The sequence below is a fragment of the Mustela lutreola genome, chromosome 3 (assembly GCF_030435805.1).
Source record: "Mustela lutreola isolate mMusLut2 chromosome 3, mMusLut2.pri, whole genome shotgun sequence".
Lineage (NCBI taxonomy): Eukaryota > Metazoa > Chordata > Mammalia > Carnivora > Mustelidae > Mustela > Mustela lutreola.
The window spans coordinates 137,422,402-137,442,574 of record NC_081292.1 but is presented as its reverse complement, the minus strand read 5'-3'; the positions used below and the strand labels follow the sequence as shown (position 1 = coordinate 137,442,574).

At 43.0% G+C, this 20,173-nt stretch overlaps 1 protein-coding gene across 3 annotated transcripts in view; it reads right to left on the bottom strand.

Moving 5' to 3' along the window:
* Positions 1 to 7,833: 7,833 nt before the first annotated feature.
* TTN (titin) overlaps positions 7,834 to 20,173 on the bottom strand; it is a 282,606-nt gene continuing 270,266 nt past the window's right edge. For all 3 annotated transcript variants that reach the window (XM_059166916.1, XM_059166913.1, XM_059166914.1), the window contains 9 exons: positions 19,300 to 19,875; positions 18,887 to 19,192; positions 17,749 to 18,342; positions 11,961 to 17,608; positions 11,693 to 11,849; positions 10,218 to 10,978; positions 9,963 to 10,116; positions 9,130 to 9,432; positions 7,834 to 8,998 (listed from right to left, as the gene is read on the bottom strand). In XM_059166916.1, coding sequence (XP_059022899.1) covers positions 8,700 to 8,998; positions 9,130 to 9,432; positions 9,963 to 10,116; positions 10,218 to 10,978; positions 11,693 to 11,849; positions 11,961 to 17,608; positions 17,749 to 18,342; positions 18,887 to 19,192; positions 19,300 to 19,875 — 8,798 coding nt within the window. In that variant the 3' untranslated portion in view covers positions 7,834 to 8,699. The remainder of the gene's footprint in view (positions 8,999 to 9,129; positions 9,433 to 9,962; positions 10,117 to 10,217; positions 10,979 to 11,692; positions 11,850 to 11,960; positions 17,609 to 17,748; positions 18,343 to 18,886; positions 19,193 to 19,299; positions 19,876 to 20,173) is intronic.

The window sequence follows — 20,173 nt, the reverse complement described above, 5'->3', positions numbered from 1 at the left end:
TTGAGGACTCTTGGCTTCCTTTACTATAGTGTTTGTCAATTTCCGATTCAACTCCTGTAGGTGTTTTTTCTTTCTTTTGGGAGAGTATGAAGGGATTAAGGGAGCAGATATAGTGTTAGATGAGGTTTTTAATAGTTCAGCTTCATTACTAGCTTGATCTAGAGAAACTAAAAGACTCACTATGTGATTTCCCCCCTCCTCTGGTTTTCAAATTCTGTATGTTATCTCAACCTTTCCTTTTTGCCAGCTCTGAAGAAATCATGGTTGTATGTTGTGTTATAAAAGTCATGGTTGAATGTTAAAAGTATGTTTCTAAGACCTTTCCGATATTATCTAGCCAAAGACAAAGTCATAGGAGCTTTTCCCATTCTGCTTTTCCTTTTTAGATATTCTTACTCACTTTATCTTTTTCTCTATTTTTTAATGCCTCAAACAAAATAGAAGTTTTTTTTTTAAATAATTGAGATATAATTGACATATAACATATTAGTTTCAGGTATTTAACATAATGATTCAATATTTGTAACTTTTTCTCCATAATGATTAGCAATATAGAGTCCCCCCAAAGAGCCTCCTCAGTATCTCCATATTTGGTGGACTGTTTTGGAAAACAAAATAATCACTTGGGAAGGGTGGTGAGTTCAAGAGGGCATTTAAATTTAGGATAGCTTATATATTTATTCAACTCAAAAAATCTGTTCAGTCACTATTCATTGACTGCTAAGTGCTATTTTGTTAGCATTCATCCTTGCTTTGTAATTATTTTTTTTTTTTAAACATTTTATGAGAAAGAGAGAGAGAGAGAGAGCACAAACAGGGGGAGTGGCAGGCAGAGGGAGAATCAGGCTCCCTGCTAAGCAAGGAGCCCATTGCAGGACATGATCCCAGGACCCCAGGATCACGACCTGAGCCAAAGGCAGCAGCTTAACCCACTGAGCCATCCAGTGTTTCCCTTTGCTTTTTAATTCTTGAGTACACTTAAAACTCAGTGCTTTATTTTTAATAGTTTAGATAAATTGACTATCTTAAATATAATTGGCTGTCCTAAATTTTCATTTTTTTAGTTAACTAGTTAAATAGTATTTAATATTCACATTTGCACACCAACTATTATTTCACCTCAACGCAAATAAGCGAGCATTGGAAAATAGTTTTAAAATAGATTTTTCTTTGTGTGTATGAATACTATTAAAAATATAAGCACATTTTTTTTGCCTTTGAAATGTTTTTATTTTGGGTTAGTCATAACCTATTACACATAATGGTTCTTGCAATAAGAGTTTATGGGTATTTAATGAACAGTTTGTAACTTCAGAAGTTAAATTTGGAAATATTGGAAATACTGAAATTGACAGAAAAGCTAGTCTCTAAATAAAACTTAATAACCTAATAGCATATATGGCTTTAGATTGGTATAATAAGCACTTTAATCTTGAAACATTCTTAGAATAGGGTTTTTGTTCCCAGGGGAAAAACAAACTTCATTTTAAAGTATATATATACTTACTTTGTGAGTATTCTTTTTTCTCTTCCAAATGCCAAAAGGTGTACTCTATATTTTTGTTATGAAAATTCTGGTTGTTTAAAGTATTGTAGCAATTTTATAAATCAATAAAACTGAGCCATGACAACAGCGTGGGGGAAGCTTTAATAAGTTTGCTACGTCACTAAGAAAAATTTTTAAGGACAGCATGTATTGAAAATTTAAGGAAGGGTAACCCTTTGCTTTAAAAATAACGTGACAACTGGTTTGGTGCACACTGAAGTGTAAAATCTGATTGGCTAAATCAATAGTGCTTTGATGTGAGGAAAGACTGGAGAAGGAGAAATAACACTTAAATGAAAACATGTAATGGGTCACCTGATTTGGCTAGATCAGGGATTCTCCCCTTGGCTGTACAGTAGAAACCCCTAGGAGCATTTACACTTGCTGATGGTTGACCCAGACCAATTATAGCTGGATCCCTAGGCGTGGGACCCAGTTACTGGTATTTTTTGAAGCTCCTCTGTGATTCCAGTGAGTAGCCAAGGCAGAGTACCACTGACCTAGGTGTAAGCTCTCACTCCTGATTGTTACATTTAAGAGGTGTATTAGATAGCATTCAAGTTCGGTGCCATCACTGAACAGCCAGAAAGGTTGAACATTTTTCCAGGTCCTTTGTAGTGTGGCCCGAAGATCAGCAGCACCGGCTTCACTCAAGAGCTTACTGGCAATGCCGAAGGTCAGGCCCCTACCTCAGATCTGCTGACCCTCAGGTTCTTTCTATGCTCAGTGAAGCTTGAGATGCACATTGCAGGTGGAATCAGGGTAAATGTAGCTCTTGATACATCCTGCCTTCTGCTGTTTTCTCTGGTTTTCTGTCCTAAGTTGTGATATTTTCATACATGGTTGGAAAATGAAACCAGTACTACTGTGTGCTCACATCAGCAGGTGACAAGCTAGAGATGATTTTTCTGATCTGAAGCATGTGTGAAGGAAGTGATGCCCACTGTCACATCACCACCGAGCTCCACGCTCCCCAAGGTGGGGACAGAAAAGGAACTGAAAGAAAAAAAAAAAAAGAAAAGGAACTGAAAGAAAGCTCTCTGGGCAGAAGGCCGTGCTCTTTGCTCTTTCAGTCCCCGCACACAGCTTTCTTAAGTGCTAAGGAAAAATAAGTTGTCGTCCTTGCAAGGACACGTCCTCATTCACGTCTTTACTTTGATAACTGTTCAGGGAAAGAGAAAGAAATTTCCCTTAAGTAAGAAATGTACTCCTCCTTGTCTCCTGTGGAAGTGAAGAGAGCCAAATCCTCCCAAGTGCTCTAGAATAATGACTGTCCAGCACCCAGCTCTCAAAACCTTCCTTAGCACAGCTAGGGTCCCTTACCTTAAACATTCCAGGAGCTCTCCATTGGCTTCCCTCCGTCTAAGGCATCCAATGAAAACCAGGCAGATTGCCTCATTCCTTGAAGGTGGGAAAGACTCTTTTCTGTTACTTCTTTAGAGCCCATAACGTGATGTCCAGAGAGCTGTAGGCTCTCTCACCCAGTGTCTGTCCACATGGCATGTTGCTGGGTCAGATAAGCACCCTATCTCCTAGCTATATGGCAGACACCAGTGAAGGGTTCGAAGCTTTCTGAGAAGAGAAACTGACCACACTGGCACAGAGGAGCCTTTTCATGGGGAGTGACCCAAGGGCATCTTGCTGTCTACCCTGTCCAGGAACCATAATGACCCTGCAAGGTGGAACAGAACCCTCTTCTCCCCAGACAGGTCTCCCTCCTGCCCTCTCGCTCTCCCACAGGTGTGAATGTTGGTGTTGTGAAGGGGTGGCGAGACCATGCTGGGGAAATGGGGAGCTGGCCTCTCATTCCAGCTCTGCTATGATGCGGCTTTGGGCCCGTTATTCAAAGACCCTAGATCTCAGTATTCTCCCCTTGCAGCTTGCTTTCTGGTGGATCTCTTCACTTGGGTCCCCATGTTCTTCTCCTTAGTGGTCCTTCCATTTAGTAGATGGGGCATCTCAGCCTCCCTTCTGGTCTTGGCCTGATGGACCTGGTGGTGTCCCTTCTCTGTATCTTATTCAGATTATTCTAGGCAGGGACATGAGTGGAGGAAGATTGGGTGAGGTTCTCAGCAGGTGAGGGGGGGTTCTCTCAGAAAAAACTGGCAGCTGTCAACAAAAAGCTGATTTCATTCATGTGTTGCAAGTGTGGGGAAGAATTCTGCCCTTGAGTTCCTCCTCAAGGCTGAGACGGGGGCCAGATGGGATTTCTTCAACATCCCTAGAACCTTCGCCTGTAACTCAGGAAATTTGTACCTGTTCTGTCCTTAGCAAGAAGGGTTTGTCCTTGAGGCTCCGCTGGTTCAGGAGCCCCTGTTTTGGGGGGACCCCTCAGAGAAGTGCGCATCCACCCCAGGCTCATCCACAGCGCCGCCTTCTGGCTGCAGGAGGAAAGGAATCCTGAGCACCAGAGCCCTGGGGGGGTTTCCAAAATGGGGTACCACTGCCTCTTTTTATGGGAACCATGTGTGGGTATTTCTCAGCTGTCTTGGCATCTACCTGCCTGCTCCTTTGGAACATGTACGGCGGTAGATTTTAAGCTTTTTGAATCATTGACATCCTTAAAAGTAAAATGAGAGCTAAGGAGTCACAATCCCTAAAAAATATATGTAAAGTTTTTCCAGAAAAATACACCAGGAGTGGTAGGCACAAGGGAAGATTTATTAAAGGCACTCGCCGGCGTAGTCTCAGGGCTCAGGAGAAGGGGAGCCAGGAAAACCGCGATGGGAGGAGGGAGGAGGGCACCCTCCGGTGAGGTTCTGCAACTCTGGAAAGCAGAGTGGGGGAAGTCGCACCCGAGGCAGGAAGGAGGGGGCTTTTAAGGGGTCTCGAGAAGGAGTTCAGAGGTCTTTTGGCAAGTTTCCCTTATTTGGATATTTCGCCTGCTCGTAGGGGTCCCATTGGCCCACTGGAGCCTGGAGCCAGGGTCTCAAGACTCCAGCTTGTCAGGGTCCCCATTGGTCCATGGGAGCCCAGGGCGGGAGGGTTTTCAGATTCCTGCTTGGGTCTTTGTTAAGTTCAGGTTTCCTGGGGGGAACTTAAGTAGCCCTTTCTTTCTGCCAGCCCAACAATATACATAGGCATAATCTCAGTATGTTCACGGACCCCTAAAGATATGAGGATAAGCATGAGTTTCAGGTTTGAAATCCCAATTTTCAGGACTTGCTGTCTTTTCCACAGGATTCCTGACAGACTGGAAAGCACTGGTGTGCTCTCTCCCCTTACTCGCTTCCTACCCTTTCTTAAAACATAGTAGAAGGCACAAGATTTATGCGTTCTGAAGAGAAACCAGGGTAGGTGAGTACTGTGAAATGTGTAAGCCTGAAGCCACAGACCTGTATCCCTGGGGCAAATAATACATTATATGTTAATAATAATTTAAAAAAAAAAAAAACGGAGTAGGAGTGAGCAGGGGTCATCCCTAGGAGCCACAGTCCCACATGGCAACCTTAGGGAAGCCGGCCTGCTGGCCTGGACTACTTTCCCCCCCACCCCCCCACCGTTAGCTCCACTGCCATGGTCATTGTCACTGAGAAGGCTGTGGGCTGTGGGCTGTAAGGTGCCCTCTCTCAGCTCCACAGGTTCCTTCTTTCCCCTACCTCTTGTGTACCCAGAATGGGCCAGTCTGACTTTATCATTGTATTCCTAAGACTCCAGACAACCTTAAGAAAGACCTTTCCAGGAATGGTTCTAAAGCCCCAGGGGTATAATTAATTATAGGGCCAGTTAGGGGCTAGAGATTTGGTGGTAGCTAAAGGTCTTCCCATGAATGTAGTCCCCCAGGAGGGAATCAGCTCTTTGTTTTAGAATGACAAATAATCATCATAGCTATCTCAGACTAGCTAAAGACGTTGTAAAACTAAAATTCCATCAAGTAACTACTTTGCTTAAATCTCTTTCATGTTTCTTTACCTCTTAGGGAAAAGCCCAAACTGTAATGTGGTTTATGAGGCCTTTTACAATGCTACGCCGCCTCTTGCCCTTCGCCCTCCAGAGGCTATTGTACCAGCCTTACTGTTCTTGCCACTTTTTTTTGAAAGCAGGTTTTTCTCCCTTTCCCCCAGGTCTCTGTAGGTGCAAAAGTCCTCAGCCTGGGAAGTCCCACCCTGTTTCTCCTTATCTCCTTGCTAATTCAGGCGGAAGCTTTGACAAGGAACTCCCTCTAACCTGATTGTCCAGCATTTCTTTGACTGAATCAAGAGTTCCCGCAGTGTGCTTTCAAACACTTTAGATTTTTTCTTTTTTAAACCGTGGCACTTAATTTCATTTCTTAAGAGATAGCCGGTTCCTCCTGCGAAGATGTAGGCATGTTTACACCTTGCATGTTTCCACCTGCCATAGCCTGGTTCACCCTGCATATTCCACTGATGAAAACTTTTCTTTCTGTCATCAATGAATTAACTTTGGGGAGCACTGTATCACCTCCTGGAAAATCACAACGCATTTAGCTCATCAAAGACTCTGAGAAGTCCTGCATCAAGTCCTTGCAATAGCTGACGTCTCAAGTTCATTTGGTTGTGGAACACTTTTTTCACAGCATCTGCAAATATCCAGAGGAAAAAAGTTCAGGAAATAGAAATCCAGAGATACCAAAGGCACAAAGTTGCGTTGTAAGCTTTCACTATTTATAAGCATAGACTAAAAACGATGAGCCCGTCTATTTTTAAAATCCTTATTATCAGGGTGCCTGGGTGGCTCTGTGGGTTAAGGCCTCTGTCTTCGGCTCAGGTCATGATCTCAGAGTCCTAGGATCGAGCCCGCATCCGGGGCTCTCTGCTCAGCAGGGAGCCTGCTTCCTCCTCTTTCTCTCTCTGACTCCCTCTCTGCCTACTTGTGATCTGTCAAATAAATAAATAAAATCTTTAAAAATAAATCCTTTTTTAACTAGCAATCTTTTCTCCTATTACAAGGAAACTGGACTTTTCTCTGAAGTTTTCAAAGTTATATTTGGGGCAGAGTAAACAAAATCAAATTAATTTCTCTTTTTGGAGCACAAGCATAAAACAGGATTCTTAAATCAGTCTCCATAGAGACTGCCAATTTAATTTGTTATTTTGCCAGTTGTTTGCCATTTACATCCCTGCCCCACTCCCCACCCCCCCCCCCCCCACCCCCGCCAAGGTTCATCTACGTCATCAGCTACTACTGAAGGCAGGTGAAACGTTCGCATGGACACCCCGTGCCGCTGGCCTAGGCTACAGGCTTCTCATGAGGCTTAAATAGAGGTCAGACCTTGCCTCTGGCGAGGCTGCGCTTGGTTGGCGGTCTAGGCAGTCGGTCGCCCCTCCCATCTCTCCCCGACCCAGACTGGCTCCAAGGCCTGGGAGCTGTAACTGCAGGGAGTGTGAAGCCCTTTCAGCTTTAGAGCTCTCCTGAGCTTGGACAGTATCAGTAGCGGATGGGACGTGTGGGAATATTAGCATGTTGGGGCTGGGAATCCACACCAGGAATCACCCAGCAAGTTCTGCCTCTCATTTTAAGGTAAGAATAGGCATTTCAAATGCTTACATGATGTCATAGATGCTGTCGGTAACGCCTGGGTCCCCCAAGGTAAGTGAACCCACCGGGTTTCTTGAGTGGTGGTTCCTTAAGGGCCCCGGCCTGCAGGGACTGCTCTGGCCGACAGGTGTCCCTCTCTGGGAGGTTATTTCCCTGTCCTCGGTGGGCCCTCCTGCAGCCACAGGCTGTCGCTGTCTCCACTGCATTCCTTCAAGGATAGGGTCTACTAACCTTGCTCCTCTCTTGTGTTCTCAAGGGTGTCTAACAAAAAATACTGTGGAATGTAGATGTCCAGTGTTTTTGATGGATTTAGTTGAATCAGTTCCCATAAAAATACTCTTGATAAGTTTAAACGATTCAAGCTATTATTTTGGGGGGATTTTTTGTTAAGTTTTGAGGATAAATTTATCCATGAGAATAAAATCTGTGCTTTTAAGAAATTGTTGAATATATTCAACACAATAATCAAATACTTGCTTTAAAAAACCTGTTGATATGGGTCATTTTGAACTTGATTTACTCTAATCTGTCCTCGTTTATGTGATTGGTGAAGTCATACTACCCAACCGCAGAATTTCACACCCGCACACAAAAAACAGCAAACCACACATTTTGAGGTGCAGATAGCTTGCTTTATTTTGTTGTTACTATTTCTCAAGGAGGTCCAACAATTGTAACTAACAATTGAATTTATACCTGCATGAAAGGAACTACATCAAATTGGCATTTTGGGCAGTTAGTAATGGTGTAGTTGTTTTTAATTTAACGACAGCTTTATTTTATTGTTGTTCTTTTTTTTCTTTTTTCTTTTTGCTGTGGCTCATCGCTTAATTGCCCCAGTTTCTCAGGTTTAAATTTAAATTTAGAGCTACCACACGAAGGCGTTGGCTGCACCCCCAGAACCTCCAAGAGTTGACACTGCTCTGGCATAGGAATACTGGAATAGCTTGGTGAAATGAAGGGATGGCCAGGCGATGTTACTTTTCCAAGCTATCCCCGCACTCTCTATGGTCAGAGACAGTGTAGAAGGAGCGAACAGAGTGTTGGCCGTTACACTCTGCTCTGGTAATATTTAAGTCATGACAATTTAGAATGTGACATCATCAGAGAAAATGTAAGACGTTAAAGTGTTGCTTACAGGAGGGTAAATGCAAACATCACTAATGCCTTACATTTCTGATTCAACAGGTATCGGTGCACGTGTCCGGTTACGTGCATGGCATCATCTCTTAGGTGGATAGGACTTCTTCAGTGGGGAATTTCTCAACCCACTGAGGCATGCTTAGACATCAACATTACGTTGAGGCACAAAGATTGATTAAGTGTTGAGCAGGGTATTCGTTCCGTAGGAAACTTTCTCCTACCAACGGTTAGTTTCAAAAGTTACATTGTAAAATGTCATAAAATAAATGGTACAAAACTTTATAACCGTTAATCCGGCTATATACAGTATGTACATGTCACTAGAAAATGTGTAATATTCTTAGGTCAACAATTATGAAAGACTGAAATGTCTGATTTTGAACTTTGACTCATTTAGGTTGACACAAAACTACTTTTTCTTTTGGAATATTTACAGATCAGAAAGATTAGTCCATGTGGATCATTTATGGAAGGTTAAGAATGAGCATGAATATGAGGAGCACAGGCCCTCTTATATGGATCGAATATTTATATTCACAGTGGCAGAGTCAGATCCAAATTCGTTCCCTAAGCTCAGAGTATAAAGTCCACCATCTTGTTTCTGTACGTCCATGATGATCAGAGTCGTCAGGTCATCTGTGTTTTCAATGTGGAATCTCCCGTGTTGTTCTTGGTTTTGAATTTTTCTTCCGCCACGGGACCATACTATTTCCGGGGTGGGCTCACCAGTAAAAGCACAGGCTACTGTTAAAACTTTCCCCTCATCAATGCTGATGTCAGAGGGGAGAGCTTCAATTTTAGGTGGAATTCCTTTATGGGACAACAACAAAAATGTTTTAGGATCATGAAAACATGATTTGCTTTCTACTAAATTATATGAACTAAAGATTCTACTGTGCTACTAGGCTTATCTGCCTCTACCAGTAATTTATATTGCTCACCTCTTACGCCTGCTTTAAGCATTCTACTAGTTGAGCTTTCCAGTTGTGTCATACTAGATTTTCCCATAAAACTGCTGGAACTCATTTCTACAAAGGACTCTTGCATGGAGGACATGCTTTGGGCAGACATGCTTGCAAATTTCATTTCAGTCATGCTGCTAGCGCTGCTGCTGCTGAAACTGCTGAAGGAGGCCTCCTGCTTAGAGGCAGACATTTGCATTGACTGAGACGAGAAGCTTCCTTGCAAGCTTGTGTCGCCACTTGTCCTCAATACTACCTCTCTGGGAGGTTCTTCAACTAGAGCTGTGGAGCATAGCAGATACACAGTGAACATCAATGACATCTGGTTAATTGGGGACATCGACATTGACTTGCAGAAATGGAAACTTATACACACACGCACACACACACAAAATGTAACCCAAACAATTTGCTGAGAAAGCATAAGCAGATACATACATTTGTCAAGAGCTAGCTCAATGTCTCCAAGAAACAAATCTTTCGATTTCTATCATTACATTACATGCAGGGGCTAGAATAACTAGAAGAAAAATGATTAGCCATATAGAAAATCACAGAGATTTTGTGCATTCTGAAAATAAATATAATAGGGGACTTGTTAGCTTGGCTTCAAAAGTTAGTTTGTTCACGTATCTGTTTAGCTGAAAAGAAAATTTGAGCATTAGGATGAATTCCCATGGGGGGGGGGGGTCTGTGCTGCTTACACTTGGAATTTAATGAGGCTTCTCAGAGTTGGCTGTGCTCAGAAGACAAAGGGGAAAAAATACATAAAGGCCTTAAGCAAGTGAGGAAAATGGGAAAGATATACTTACGAAGGACTGTTAAGGAAGCAGTAGCTGAACACTGGCCACGGAAATTTTTGGCCTTGACTGTGTACTTCCCACTGTCGCTTATTGACGCATTTCGGATTTCAAGAGAATATACATTTTTGGAGCGACTTACACTGATTTTTGAAGAAACAGAAATCTAAAATGTAAGGAGGGGGGAAGAAGTGTTTCTTTGAGCTCTTAAGGAACAGATGTGGCCTTTTAAATTTTCTTCAATGATATACTCATGATTAAACTTACCGGCAAGTTGTTTTTAAACCATTCGATTTCTGGGGATGGCTCACCACTGATTTCACAAGAAAAGACAACATTTTGTCCTTCATTAATATTTTGAGATCTGGGCTGTGAGATGAAGGCTGGAGCATCAGAGAGTTCTTTGCTCAGGGTCAGATCGTACTGACATTTGATGATCCCTTGGCTGGTTTTGCCAATGCAGGTGAGGATGCCTTCATCTTTGTGACCGACCTGCTTGATGGTTAGGGTCTGATCGCTGCCCGAGACACCGTATCTGTACTCATCGGAGTTAGTGAGCTCTACGCCGTTTAGTACCCATTTGACATCGGTAGCACCAGCAATGTTGGCTTTTAGGATCACCTTCTGACCATCGGTTATGTTCATGTGAGTAGAAAATGCTTTAATCTCTGCATGCGTTCTGATTTCTTCTGATGCCTGTGATGTTTTGGTGATTTCCTCATGGACAATGGATTTTTCCAGAGAGGTTGCTTCTGATTTCTTGACTTTTTCAGATATCTGAACCTTTGAAGATTCCTCCTTGAGGGCTAACTTTTCTTGAGATTTCATCTCTGATTTTTTCATTTCTTCAGAAATTAGGGCTTTTTGGGAAATTTCCTCTTGGACAACTGCCTTCTCTTGAGATTTCATCTCTGCTAATTTCTTTTCTTCAGAAATTAGGGCTTTTTGGGAGATTTCCTCTTGGACAACTGCCTTCTTTTGTGAGGTCTTTTGTGTAGATACTTTCTGTGCCTCAGTGTCTTTTACAGCTAAAAAAGAAAACTCTGTAAGGCAAATGAAATTGGAAAGAGGCCCCACCCTTTTTACTCTTTTGTAGATTCTGCAAGCAAATGAATAAGACTCAAAGAAAGGGATGTTGTCTTTTGTATGCAGTGTAGGTAATATTGAGTTCTTTCTCAGTCCTAGTCTTGGAAAGTTGTCATATGTGACTTTTGAGATCAGTATAATAATTATTTAAATTGAAGACGATTCCTATGACTTGAAAAAAAAGACTTGAAAAGAATAGTTGAGATATTCAGGATACATGTGGATTTAGGAAATTTTGATTAAAAAACTGAATTACATTTTAGAAGATTGAAAGCAACCTAATTTTAATTGGAAAAGTAATATAGCTCTTTTACTAACTGCACTGCTTGGGAAAATTAGCAAGAGTGAAGGTTTATGGAAGCAGTAACATTTTGTATATTGACCTGACTTCATTCCTAAGTGTTCCTGGGAACAGCAGCTGCCTCTTGGAATCTTATATACCACCACATATAATTTGGCACTTACCAAATGCTTTTTATGCTAATATTATGCTTTTAAAAAATACTTATATTTCTCTATTTGTGTACAAATGGTATTCTAGAATTTGGAAAACAGTTTTAATACTTTAATGTGTGTATTTGTGTAAGGGAGAATGTTTGGAAAACCTCCCACTATCGTTTTCTGCAAAATATTCGTAAAAACAAAAGCCAACCTACCTTTTATAGTTAATTTGCAGCTAGAGGACACAGATCCAGCTGAATTTGTTACTGTGCAAGTATAAAGCCCACTGTCAGATGTATCAGTCTCATGAACTTCTAAGAAGAAAACTCCTTTGTCTTCAGAGAGTTTGTATTTACTTCCTTGTGTAACAGCCTATAGAATGCAAGTGATTTGAGTTTTAAAAAGTTAAGTGTAAACATTTTTTGGGAGGAAGGGGTGAGATTTTTAAGAGATAAAATTGAGAGACATTTAAGAATGGTTTACCTTTCCATCCTTTGTCCAGATGACGGTGGGCCGGGGTTCTCCAGTAGCTTTAACTGCAAACTTAGCCACGCTGTCTGAAGAAGCAGTTGTATCCTGCAGCCCGGTAACGATGGCTGGTTTTGAGGAAATTGGTTCAGGTACTTTGGGTTCAGTTTTCTTGGTTTCTGTTGATTCAGCAGTTTTCTGAGCCGCTTTCTTAGTTTCTGATATCTTGGACACCTGCTCATGGATACTCTTAAAGGCTTGTCCCATAAAGTGGAAGTTCGTTTTAGAAGTTCCACCTTCGCTAGATATCTCACAAATGTATTCTCCACTATCAGATTCTGTGAGGTTATGGATTTTGAGCTCATAGGTACCATCTGCTGAATAATGAAACTGAAAATGCCCATCATCCTTCAGTTTCTTACCATCTTTATACCAGGTCACCTCTTTTGCGCATAATACACTACTTTCGACTGCGCAGGTCAGCTTCACAGTATCTTTAGAAGCTTCTGCTTTCAGAGACTGCGTTATCTTGGGTGGGACAGAGACCGGTAGCTGCTGAACCTTCTCTGTGGGTGTGGGTTTGGTTTCTGTGGGTGAGACAGCTTTTGGGTGAGAAGTGACCAGTTCTGGGGATTTTACTCGTTTTGGAGACTTAGCGGCTTCTGGAGATTTCACTCGAGGCTCGGGAGATTTGACTCTCGGTGGTGAGGTCACAGCCTTTTCAGTAACCCTGGCCTTTTGAACGGTCAGAGTGAACTGAGCTTCTTGCCTCCCTTCACTGTTTTCTACCACCACGCTATAGTTGCCCTCATCGGAAGCCTGAACCGAAGAGATCTCGAAGGTAGATTTGTACTTTGTGGTGGTCACTTGGTGGCGAGCAGAAGAACTTATCACGTGGCCCCCACGCTGCCAGACCACAGTGGGTACCGGCTCACCGTCAGTATCACAAGAAAACCTTGCAGACTCGCCTTCATACACGGTGATGGACCTTGGCTTCGTCAGAATTCTTGCTCCCACCAAAGTCGTCTTGATCTTCCTGTGTGTGGTTTTTTCTTCCAGCAACTTTTGTTCCATGGCTGTGCTTCTCATTTCCGCGGATGCATGGTGTTCATACGCTGAGAGACTTTCCCTTGTCTCGGTCATCTGCGACTTCATCTCCCTGACTGAGGAAGACGCTTCCATCTCAGATGTTTTCTTGAATGACGAGACCGCGTATTCCTCTGTTCTTGTCAGCTCAGGGAAAACAGACGCGGGGACTTGTTCATCTCTGCGCTGGGAAGCGTAGGTGGTGTAATCCCCGCCTGTTACATCCAAGGTCGCGTAGTCGGAGGCCTCACCTTTGTAGTTGGTGCACACGGCGCGGTATGTTCCGCTGTCCTCAGCTTGACAGTCCAGAATTTCTAGGGTCAATACCCCACTCATGTTGGTGTAATGAATCTTACTGCTTTCCTGGAGTTCGACACCATTGTGGTACCATTTAACCTCAGCGGTTGGCTTAGACTGAACATTTAAGATAAAACGGGTATTTTGGCCACATGGTACCCTGTGGGAGCGCATTCTCAGTGTGATTCGGGGGGCATGGTCCAGCGTAAAAGGCTGCTGACTCAGAACTTCATACATCCTTTCTGATGTCTTCTGAGTCTTTAAAGCAGCTTTCATGGACTCATACCTGGAAAAGATATCAAATCTTGCAGACCTCTCAAATCTCGAGAGTGATCTCTCACTAGACACGGGGCTGGGGGAACGTGGGCGAGTTCTCTCTGGAGTAGGGGATCTTCTTTCTGTGTCATCTTCATATTCCTCCTCTGGTGCTCGATGTGGCCGGATGAGCTCAGACACTGGCCTCATTAACTCGATATAGGTTGGAGACAGGGAACGCCGCCGCCTCAGTAGTCTAGACACTGAGGAGGAGGAGGCCTCTCTATGAGCATGTTTTGAGGAAGCCTCTCTCTGAGCGTGTTTTGAGATTTCATATTCTTCTTCGATTTCTGTTATTTCTGTCACTTCTCTCTGTCGCATTGATTTCTTTCTAGACTTTTCCTCCTTCGACATATGGTCAAGCTCACTTCTGTATTCCGAGAGGCGCTGGGTGGTGGTAACTGGGCGGAGCAACTCTTCATCCTCTTTCTCAGCCATGATCCTCTGCCGTTGTTTCGGCTGCCTGTAGGAGGCCCGGGCGTGCCGTTCCTGCAGTTCTGCATAACTCGTGCTAGTCTCAGCCCTTGTGGGGATGTGATAGGTTGAATACCTGAAGTCTTTTCTGGTTTCCTCCACCTTGACGTGAGCTTGTGGTGAAGTGTAACGCAGACTAGAAAGCTCAAAACGTGGAGGGCTTCGACTTGGCGGTGAAGCTGAGAAACCCAATTCAAGCTCTTCTTCAAGACGCAGCCTCTCTTCCTCTGTTCTTTTCATTGCCAAGTAGTCATCGATGGGAAGGAGTAATTCTTCATCTGATATGTCGCCAAGAGAACGTCTTCTAGGTCTGTAATAAAAATCATAATCAGGAGAAGGTGTGCGGCGGCGGGCTGGTCTCACCATTTCAAGATCATCTTGGGAGAGTTTGGGAATACGCCATTTAGGTCTGTATTGATCTGTAATGCGTGGAAGAGGCATCACATAGAACTGTTCCCATCTTGAAAGGCGGATGCGCTTGGGTCTTTTCTGTACAACTCTGTCAATTTTCCCAGGCATTTCAAATTGATCACGGATCTTTTTGTACCATTTCATGTCGGACATAGGCACAAATTGCTTAATGCGTTGGTCTTCTTCTATGGTAGTCTGTTTGTATTTGCGTGGTTCTGGTACCTCATAAGGCATACGGAGTTTCCTCTCTTCCTTCTTTTCTTCCGTCTCAAGTCGGAATTCCCCTTTTACAGTCTTGGTGCTTACAGCTGGTTTGTAAAGGATGGCAGCTTCTCTCAGAGCCTCTTGGGCTACCTGTGTCAGTGGCACCGTTTCAGTTCCAGAAAGAATTTCAGCCATTCTTAGCGTTTTGTCAATTTGCTTTTGGACATGTCGTTCACGCTCCTCCTTAGTCTTGAATTCTTGCTTGACATACCTTAAGCGTTCCACTTGGAGGTGAGCCTGGCAGCTGGTGGATCCAGCTGTGTTCGTGGCTGTGACCCTATAGTAACCCGTGTCTTCGGGCAAAGTGTCCCTGATGTGCAAGGCATAATAATCCAGGCCTTCGTGGATAATTTCAATGTTAGGCCCAAGGGACAGTGGCTGGCCATCTTTCTCCCATTTTAATGTTGGTGGGGGGATGCCAGACACTCTGATCTCAAAGCAGACACTTTGGCCTTCTTGGCATTCTGCATTTGCCAGCAGCCGTTTGAACATGGGTCTTAAGGTTGTATCTGTTGGTGGTGGGTGTGGGGTTACAGTCAGTTTTGCTTTACAGCTGTCCTCGCCGTATTTGTTCCTTGCCACAACCATATATTCAGCATCATCATCTGTAGTCACACTGCTGATCGTTAACTGGTAAAGACCCTTGTCAGACTCAAAAGTGTACTTCGCATCATCATCACCTGGTTTGATCTTCTGCCCTGATTTATACCATGTTACACGAGGCTCTGGGTGGACAGTTATAGTCACTCCAAATCGGACATTTTCACCCACATAAGCGGTCTTGTTATAGAGAGGCAGGGTAAATTCTGGTGGCCTTTCCAGGAGTCTCATCGTGTCAGTTCTGCGCTTAATTTTCTTCATGGTTCTACGGCAGTAATAGTCGTAAGTTTCTCTCACACCCTTAACAAATAGTTCTGCATAAGAACTATCTTCACCGTAGTCATTGACTACTTTGCATCTATAGGTGCCATCATCAAATTTGGTAATGTCTTTGATGTACATGGTGGCTACTCCATCTTCATAGGTGATTTCATATTTCTCACTGTTCTCCAGCTGTCTGACTCCAAAGTACCAGGTAACTTGGGTAGACTGATCATAATTTTCAATTTTGCATACATATTTGGCACATCCTCCTTCTTCGCCAACTGCATGCATTATCTGTCCAGAAACTGGGCCAATTTCAATGGATGCTACTTTAACTTTAGCAATACTCACTCCCTTCTGAGATCTAATGGCACCACCACAAGAGATTCGTGCCACTGACACAACCATGTTGAGGTCTTTCTTGATGAGAGTGTGGTAGTAACGCCGATGTTTTAGTGTTCTGATAACTTTAGTACTGACCCTTTCTATCTTCTGCTTTAGCCATGGATGCTGGAGTGCCTCGGATGCCGTCATGCGAGATTTTCTCTCTTTCACTAACAGTCGGTCAACAAAATCCATGGCTTCAAGGCTAATCTCTTTGAATGCTTCTTCCTCAAAAGTATATTCAGCGTTCATGATGTTCTCAATTATCTGTTGGTTAGTTTCAGCCAGGAATGGATTGGTACCACTTAACAGCACATACACCAGTGTTCCAAGTGACCACATGTCTGTGGCCGTACTGACAACGTCATGCTGGTGGACTTCAGGTGCATAGTATTCAGGGGCAGTGAACAGAAGCCTAAAGTTGTCCCCTGGCTTCAGCTGACGGGCTTGACCAAATTCTATGATTTTAATGGTGGAGCTCCTTCTTGTTTGGTAAATGATATTTTCTGGTCTAATGTCAAAGTGTCCAATATTATGACTATGTAAGAACTCAAGTGCTTCACAGACCTGGCGAACGTAACTTACAATTTCTCTTTCATTAAGCTCAAAAGCACTTGTGTTAATGCGCTCAAATATGTCGAGTCCTGATATGAACTCAAAGATCATAACTAATTCTTCCATGCTCTCAAATGATTCATGGAGGTATAAGATGTTTCTGTGCCTGGCGATATTTAGAATGGAAATTTCCTTCTTTACCAAAACCTGATCAGTCCCCTTGACTTTAACAAATTTGGCCATGTAAGTCTTCTTTGAGGATGTTTCAACACAACGGTGGACAATTCCAAACTGACCACGCCCAAGATCCTCAGCAATCATATATTTCTCATACAATTCCTTAGTTGAGGAGTGAGATGCTTTAGTCATGGAAACTTCCCTGGTTTCATCTACCTCTTCATCGTAATTCATGGCTCTGGTCTTATCTTCTTTGGTTATGGTTGGTTCTGAAGGCTCAGAAGGCTTGCTCAGGCCAAATTTATTTTCAGCTATTACACGGAACTGGTAGCTTGTTTTTCCAAATAAGTTGATCACGGTATAACGTGTTTCTCGGGCCTGTCCTACACGGAGCCATCTTTCTGCAGTAGTTGCACACTTTTCAACAATGTAGTTGGTGATTTTGCTACCACCATCAGAAGCTGGCTCAGTCCATGTTAAGTTGACAGAATCTCGTGAGACGTCACTAACTTTGACTCCTCTGGGTGGGTCAGGAACATCCGCCACATCCAGTTCAACGGTCTTCTGATCAATTCCAAATCTGTTTTTAGCACAGACCACATAGAATCCAGCATCTTTTCTCTCTACTCCACTGGGGAAAACAAGTGATGTGAAAGATCTTGTGACAATAACTTGGTAGTGGCCATTATTGTCGATGAGATCTTGTCCTTTCTGCCAGGTGATCACAGGGTCTGGTTTGCCACTGAAAGGGATCTTGATGCTGACCACTTCCCCTCGGAGAGCATGAACTGCTCCCATGCCTTCAAGAGTTTTAGGCAAGTGTATCTTAGCTGGGACTGTAGCAGAATAAAAGAAGAAAGAATGCAATTTAGCAATACTCAACACTATTTAAGTGCAACAACTCCCCCACCCCCACTCCTAATTCACAGTATGTCATCTAGCACCAGACTGGTTTTTATAGATTTGAGGTCTTTACCTTCTACTTCTAAGGAGGCGGTGCCAGACACAGATCCCCCTTGGTTGGTAGCTCTGACTTGGTAAACTGTGGCATCATCATCTGTGACACTTGCAATGATGAGCTGGTGGTAGCCACCCTTAAACTCTTGAATCCTGTACTTCAATCCATCTGCAATGATTTCTTTGCCTTGTCTGTACCATTTCACAATAGGTTTCGGATGACCAGTCACTTTGCAGACCAAAGTAGCATTGCTCTGATATCTGACATTCAGATTTCTCAGTTCCTCTTTAAAGTGTGGTGCCTGAATTGGGACATCAGATTTGGGAATGGCAGGTTCTGATATTTCACTCCATTCACTCTCCCCACCTAGATTTTCACATTTCACACGGAACTCATATTCAAGACCTTCAATAAGGTTTTGCACTGAAAAGACGGTTTCTCGAATTTCTTCTGTTGTCACAGCAATCCATTTATTCTGCTTCTTCTCACGTTTCTCAAGGTAGTAATTTCTAATCTTTGCACCTCCATCACTGGCAGGTGGCTTCCAAGCCACAACACAAGAATCTTTTGTGAGAGCAGTGATAGTTGGTTTGCCAGGAGCACTTGGCTTTTCTGTTTCAAAGAAACAAGAGAGATTTGAGTCATGAGGTGAAACAGGCAGCTTTATGAAAAGCTTAGTTTTTAAAAATTTAATTTAATTTTTTAAAGGATTTTATTTATTCATTTTACAGACAGAGATCACAAGTAGGCAGAGAGACAGGCAGAGAGAGAGAGGGGGAAGCAGGCTTTCCACAGGGCAGAGAGCCTGATGCGGGGCTCAGTCCCAGGATCCTGGCATTATGACCTGAGCTGAAAGCCGAGGCTTTAACCCACTGAGCCACCCAAGCACCCCCAAAGCTAGAACAGCTATTCCAGAAAAAGGAAATGGGTCATTTTATGCTAAGAAACTTACCAAAACACAAAGTTCATTTTTTAAAGAAGAACTAGGGTTTATATTTGCCCTTGTAGATGTGCAAAAGTTCAGTTTAAGTGAGATAAAAGGCACTTGTATTTTATCTAAATCTTGGCTATTTCCTTTCAAATGTTATTTCTATTAGTAAGAGTTTTGCGTAAGGATGGAATTTTGCCGTAGGAAGATTGTAGAGCTTGTACTCACCAAAAGGACTCTTAATGATCACAACTGAGGCAACCTCTAGAGGCTCACTGATGCCGAAAGTGTTTTGGGCTGAAACCCGGAAGTAATAGCCAGCATTTTCTGTGAGGTTTACAATTCTGCAGGTTGTCACCGAGATGGCTGAAGACACCAATTGCCATTCAGCTCCTTCCTTGGCCTCACATTTCTCCACCACATAGTTGGTGATCCAGGAGCCTCCATCATCTGCGGGTGGTTTCCAGCTGATCACTGCGGAGTTCTTCAACAGAGCTTCTATCACAATTGGTCCTGTGGGTTTGTCTGGTTTATCTGTTGAGAGAAAATACAATTATAGTGGTTTTTTGTAGTAGGTCACCTGAGATCTTTTTTTTTTTTCTTGAAAATTAAAAAAAACACTAAAAACTAAAATAAAATACCTTGTATTTCCACATCAAGGATGGCATCAACTGTTCCAAAAATATTGCTGAGCTGAACTTTGTATTTCCCAGCATGAGTCTTATGTTGGACATTCTTTATGACAAGATGAGTATAGTGCTCAGTGTTTTCAATAGTAATGTTTTCTGAGTTTTGCAGAAGTTTCTGGCCATGGAACCAAGTGATGGAAGGTACTGGACGACCAATGTACATAACATGAAGTCGAAGTGTCGAACCCACAGCACCATAATATTTCTCTTTCAGTGGGTAACCAGGATGGAACTGTGGTGTTGCTTGCAGGAGAAGCTTACTACTGGTTTCTACTTCTCCAACCTCATTAGTAGCTAGGCAGGTATAAACACCTTCATCTTCTTGTTCCTCTGTCATTACGGTTAGTGTATGTGTGCGTCCATCTGAAGACATTTTGTACTTCCGGCTTTGTACCAGCTCCTTTCCAAATCGGTACCATTTAATGTCAGGAAGAGGCCTTCCAACAATCTGGCATGACAGCTGAGCAGCTTCACCCAACTTGGTGGTAACATCCTCCATTTCTTTGCGTACTCCTGGAGCCTCTCCGGCTGAAGGATATGAAAGATAATATTAATGCATTATTATTACTAATAAATCTATAATCCTCTGCCCTTGTATAGCAGGAATGAATTTACCCTATTGACTAACACTCTCTTAGATACCATGATTTACACACGAGTACCTAGAAATTTAATAGCGCTTTTCCTGGGGTCTTATGGGGATTCAGTGAGCACATCATCACATTATTACGTAAGTGACATTCCTCTTTACAGTTGGGAGACAATCGCTTCTCGGCCTTTTGGCCAAGATCAAGTGTACAGTCAGAAATTATAAGGGGTCTGGGGA